The sequence below is a fragment of the Eimeria acervulina genome, genomic scaffold (assembly GCF_000499425.1).
Source record: "Eimeria acervulina Houghton genomic scaffold, Eah_scaff48, whole genome shotgun sequence".
Taxonomy (NCBI): Eukaryota; Apicomplexa; class Conoidasida; order Eucoccidiorida; family Eimeriidae; genus Eimeria; species Eimeria acervulina.
In genome coordinates, this window is record NW_013547311.1 from 84,329 (window position 1) to 90,000 (window position 5,672).

General features: G+C 50.5%; 2 protein-coding genes across 2 annotated transcripts in view; one reads left to right on the plus strand and one right to left on the minus strand.

The window, feature by feature from the left end:
• Nucleotides 1–666: 666 nt before the first annotated feature.
• EAH_00009670 (longevity-assurance domain-containing protein, putative) lies at nt 667–2,993 on the plus strand (the record flags this gene model as incomplete). The annotated part of the gene is made up of 6 exons (XM_013391903.1): nt 667–846; nt 1,125–1,273; nt 1,404–1,523; nt 2,277–2,379; nt 2,531–2,597; nt 2,890–2,993. The coding sequence occupies 6 exons, from the start codon at nt 667–669 to the stop codon at nt 2,991–2,993; spliced, it is 723 nt and encodes a 240-aa protein (XP_013247357.1).
• Nucleotides 2,994–4,031: 1,038 nt separating this feature from the next.
• The window catches only part of EAH_00009680 (hypothetical protein, conserved), a gene marked incomplete at both ends in the record, with an annotated part of 1,926 nt that continues 285 nt past the window's right edge, over nt 4,032–5,672 (minus strand). Inside the window, one exon of the mRNA XM_013391904.1 lies at nt 4,032–5,672. This exon is cut by the window's right edge and continues 285 nt beyond it. Within this exon, the coding sequence (XP_013247358.1) occupies nt 4,032–5,672 (1,641 nt within the window).

A 5,672-nucleotide genomic window follows, 5' to 3' on the forward strand; every position in this document is an offset into this window, starting at 1 on the left:
TCGCTCGTTCCGTGATAGCATCAATGCTTGAAGCGCACATAGCTCCCCATAACACTTTGAATTCTACTTTCAGGTTGCTGTGGACGCATACATTCTAATGCGTACAGATCACGTGGTGATTCAACATCGTCATCTTGGTTTTAAGGGCGCAGCTGCGCGTCCTAGGTTGTGCAAGTGAGTAAGCCCTCCAGTTAAAGTTAATGTTGGGTAATCTAGATGCTTAAATTATTCCTATTTTGTATTATATTATTTATTTTAATCAAAATGCCTCAAGGACATGCACGCAGCTTTTACTGCCGTTCCGCAAATGGAAGCGGTTGTTGCAAAACGGCACAGTACACAGCGGCACATAGGTGGGCGAGCCCAGTGGAACGCAGTGGCGAGCCTTTCATCTAAATCTCATGACTATTATTATTTTTTGGTTTTTCCTCGGTTTCTACGCATTTGTACTTTCTTTCAGAGCCGAGGGAGAGACATGCAGAACTTGGATTCCTTGAAATGTAGCGACACTGCGCTACCGACCACTTAGACGGCCTTTGTCGTTGCAGCTTTTGGTCTACAATACGTTTTCTTTTTCAAAAAAGAAGGTGTTTTTAAGGCTGTCGAGCAGAGGAAAACTGCATCAATAGGCTGTCGGGTTGCGTCTTGCTCACGAGGGCCGCCACAATGAAGCTGGAGGCGGCGCGACAGTTAATAGCGAAAAAGCTGCAATCTTTCCGTATGGAAGATGGCGAACTGGTGTACCATACACTCTCATTTCTGGTAGAGTCGGAGCAAGGGCCTTTCTGGAAGGTGTATCTGCTGAATCCGTCTGTGTCCTACGATGATGCCTTATATGTCTTGCTGGTGAGTTGGTGCATTCATATACTGCTAGGGTGGGCTCGCTGCGATTGCAAGGAGCCCCTCCCTCTATGCTTTTTAGCGACGCAAGTTTACAGGAACTGCCACACGAAACAGATCCATGTTCTACGCCCTGCACGTGCACGGGGAGATCTCTTGCTGAAACCAGACAGAAAGCAGTCTTCCTGAAGCAGCCGCGGCCTCATGCACTGCTTCTGGTGTACAGTGAAGAGGTATACATGCAGCATTCAAGGATTTTGTTTGCGTTGCATGCACCATTGCAGGCCTTGTTGGGGGTGACTTTACTACGACTGATTATTAGCGGGGGCAGCAGCGGCGCATTGAGACGTCTGCCCTGCATTTCAAAGAAACTGGCGAAGTCTACAAATTGCGTTCGCCCTGGAAAGCTGCACAAGTTCGGTGAAAACGTTTGGTGGGTTTAATTGGGTTCGTTGTTTATCTGGGGCTAAGACAAGTGCATGCACAAATTCAGTTTCCGTGTTGCTGCATAACGAACCCGTTGCTGATACTGCTTCTGCTTCTGCTTGCTTGCTGCTACTCAGGTATACGATATGGCACGGCACTGCTTTCTTCTGGGGCTGTTATGTCTTGTATAGCGAATTCGGAACAGCAGAAGTGCCAGGATGGCCTCGGCTGCATCTGCAGCGCCCCGACGGCCGCTGGTTCGTAGCTGCTCATACACCTGAAGAGAGCCTAGCGAAGAGAGTTGTTGTTTGCAACCCCCCTATTCTCCCGGAACTTAATTCTCTTCGTTTTCCTATACTTTTTTTCTGCTGTAAATCCATGCAGGTACTGGATGGCTGCTCCCGAAGAAGTTGCAAGAGGATCGGGGGGCTGGCCGCTGCTCCTGCCCTCCATTACAATGCGCAATTATTATTTGTTTCAACTTGGATTTTGGCTGAGCTGTCTGGCGTTTATTAATCTTGAAACGAGGAGAAAAGACTACGCAATTCTCTTTCTTCATCATGTTGTCACCATCATGTTGGTGCTGTTCTCGTACTGCTGTTCATATTGGAAAGTCGGCGTGGTGCGCATGCAAGCAGAAACCCTAAACTAAAGACAAGTTCTTTGAATAGATCCCCTGATCTTTGTGGAATATATATCTGCATGCAGACTTGTACATATTGGAGTGCAATTTCATCAATTGCATTGCTGATGCTGCTCGCGTACACATAGCCACAACTTTGTTATTGTTGTAAAGAAGGTATTCATCATATTTGTTTGGGTCTGTTGGTTTGCTTTGAACAGGTGGTGCTGCTGCTTCATGATGCGGCAGACATGTTTTTGTATCTCTCGAAATCTCTGCACTACAGCCGCGTTCGTTCTGGCGCCGTAGAGATTTCCTTCGGTACATTTGTCGTCGTGTACTTTACTACCCGACTGGTTATATTCCCTTTCTACTGCGTGCGGCCCAGCCTGAACACTGCCCTTATTAGGGCGCTGACACAGGACTTCGTGGAGAGTCGCTGGCGTATCCCTGGGGGTACTGTTCTTCCTGCTTTCCTCGTTGTTCTTCAGGTGGGTCTTTTGCACCGTTTCGTTCGTCTTTAAGCCTTTGTTCTTTTTGCCATTTAATGCTGCAGCAAATGCACTGGATCGTACTGCGGTCTTTGCTGCTTTAACAGACTTCAGCTGCGACCTCGCTGTGCATTCTGCGGTGTCTGTTCAGATTCTGCATATTTATTGGTTCTGGTGTATCATCAAGATGGTCATTGGACTCGTTACTGCCGTCCGCAGTGCGTCGCCACCCTCTATTAACAAACATAATTTAAATATATGCATATACATGTATATATATGTAAATGGATGCTAGAAATACTATATATACACTCAAATATATGCAAAATGAGCGCCCGAACGCTGCCTATTGCTGCCTCTTCCTCGCATTCCTCAGCGTGTTGTACAGTGTATGATGAGGAAACCTATCATGCACAACACACCACTGAGAAGAAACGTTTGTGCTACTACTACTGACTACTACTACTACTGCTGCTGCTGCTGCTGCGGTCTTGTGCTTTCTTGCTGCAGATGGATCGCGCGAAGACTGCGAAGACGTCCGGAGTGAAGACGAAGACGACGGCGAGGACGAGAAGGGGGATGACGAGCCAAAGGAAAATAAGAAGAAACAATGATTATTACTCATGCATGAATGCTTGCATTTGTGCATGCACACTGTAGGGGCAATACAGACGCCTCGATCTTCTTATTCATTTTCTTCCGCGTACACTGCGCTGGCAGAGAAGATGGAAGGGGCAAGCGCAGTGGTAGTTAGCCTCTGGAGGCCCCCAGGAGACGTTTGATTTGTGAGTATTCTGGATGGGTTAAGCAGCTGCTTCAGCTTTCCCTGTCTGCTGAACCGCACGCCGCACTGCCGAGGCCTCGCTCTTGTTTATCTCTCGCCTCTCCTGTGTCAGCAGTAGACATCGGGAAAAACTTCAATGTTCTTCACCTCCAATTTGTTTAAATAGATCTCGTGCACACTCAGCAGCAACGCGCAACAATTATACCAATAAATAACAAGAATAACGAATACAAACAATCACAGAGAGGAACGACAAGTATAAGGCGGTAATAATAGTAATAATGAAGACAGTAATAACATAGGTATACTGGTAGTAGTATTAGCAATAATAGCAATACCAATATTATAATAATACTAGTTGTAATAATAATACAGCGGCGTGGTGGAGTAAAAGGCAAAACAGCCCTCAGCTTCAGCAAACAAAGCAGCAAAACAACGCCGTCTGCGGTGTCGTCATGAAGATCTTCTTGTTTATACAGAACAACATTTACTGGCGTTCCCTTCTAAAAGAATAATAATGCCTAATGCTTTCCTCTAAGCTGAGACGCCCTGCAACAACCCACCGGGAGAGAGACTGACGGATATATGTCTTGTGCTGCAGCAGCAACAGCTGCAGCAGTAGCTTCTGCTGCCGTTGCAGCAGTAACTGCTGCCGCTTCTGCAGCAACAGCCTGTGCAGCGGTTGCAGCAGCAACAGCTGCGGCGTTTCAAACAGCAACTTGTGCGGCAGCTGGTGCTGGCATTGCTACCGCAGCAGCAGCTGCTGCTGGCACTGCAACCGCAGGAGCAACAGCTGCTGTTGTTGCCGCACGTTTAAATCAGAAGCCATAGTGTACAGGGGGCCGTCTGCCTCGGTGCAGCAGAGACCTTAAAGCAAAAACCTGAGGAAGTAGCTGAGCAGCAGCGCGAGAAGCGGCAGCAGATACACCCACCAGGGGCTGTTTGCACTCTCCAACTTTAATTTTTGCATTCTTACGAAGCCAATGAGGGCCTTCCAGTATTCTTCTTCCTTCTGCTGCTGCTGCTGCAGCTGCTGCTGCTGCGGCGTGCAGTCCTTGAGGCCTGGCTGCCTCGCAAGGCGTTTTGCTGCTGCTGAGCTACCCTCAGTTGATTTGAAGACAGACAAACCCCGCAGCAACTGCCACCGATTATCTTGCCCGAAGAGGAACTCCACGCGCACCCTTTCGCTGCTTTCTTCTTCGTCTCCTGCTGCAGCAGAGGCGGGAGCAGCAGCAGCAGCAAACTCCGCAAGCACCATAGCAGCCCCATGAGCCTGCTGCTGCTGCTCCTGCAGCTCCTGCTGCAGCGTCAGCAGCCGCCGCTGCTGCAAAAGAGACACAGAGATAGCAGAGCTTCCTGCTGTCTCGGTGCTGCTCGCCTCCCAGACCTCCTCCAGCGAGTTGCCTATACACCCCACTGCTGCGCGTACCCAATCTGCAATAAGGGCTTCCATTGCTGCTCTTAAAGGCTGCGACTTCGCAGTCAAAGAGACCCCTAAAAGAATAAAGTTGCAGCGGATTGAAGCACAAGTCGCCCCCAACACCTCCTGCTGCTGCAGCTCTTCGCGAGACAGAGCAGCAACTGAGCCGTCTTCCTTTAAATGCAGACACACAGAGGGTATTCCTGAAGAAAGTAATTCAACTTGTAATGCATGCATGCAGCCATCCCCTTCGACACCTGCTGCAGCAGCACCATTGCCAGAAGCAGCAGCAGCAGCAGATGCTGCTGCTTCTGCTGCAGCAGCAACAGTCATGTCTGGGTCGCAGATAACGCCTCTAACCCTCAAGGAAGAATCTGCAGGGTCTGCTGCACGCCGCTCAGAACAGTAATAAGAAAAAAAACCTTCCTCCGAGTTTGCTGCTGCACCCTCGAGACCCCCCAATGCACGCAGGGCCCCCCGGAGGGCCCCCCGCAGCTGAGGCGTGTTGAAGATTGCTGCTGCAGACTGCTGCTTGAACAGACACGGTGGCAGCAACAGCGTCATGTTAAGACTCATAGGACTGCAGCAGAGCTGTAGCTGCTGCCGCTGCCGCTGCTGCTGCTGTTGCTGCTGCTGCTTGCCCTGTTGCTGCTGCGGTGGAGTGCTGGAAGGCAGGGGGGGCCAGAGCTCTGCTGCAATTAGAGGTGCTGCTCCCGAGCTGCCGGAGATGCAGGAGAAATATACAGATATGTCTTGCTGCTGCTGCTGCTGCTGCGGCTGCAGCAGCACAAGCAGGAATGGCTGCTTCAAAGCCTCCTTCTTGCTGCTGCTCCTGCCCGCATTCGCTTCCTGCTGCAGCAACGCAGCAGCAGCAGCCTCATCGACGGCGTTTAGGCCCTGTAAGGACCCCTCCGCCACCGCTGCTGCAAGCCGGCGCAGCTGCAGCTTCTCCTGCAGCTGCTGCTGTTGCTGTTGCAGCTGCTGTTGTTGTTGTTGCTGCTGCTGCCCTGCAGCAGCACCTACCCGAGCCCAAACCCCTACCACCGCGAGGCCGCCGACCAGGTGGTGCGAGCAGCAGAGGGAAGCCTG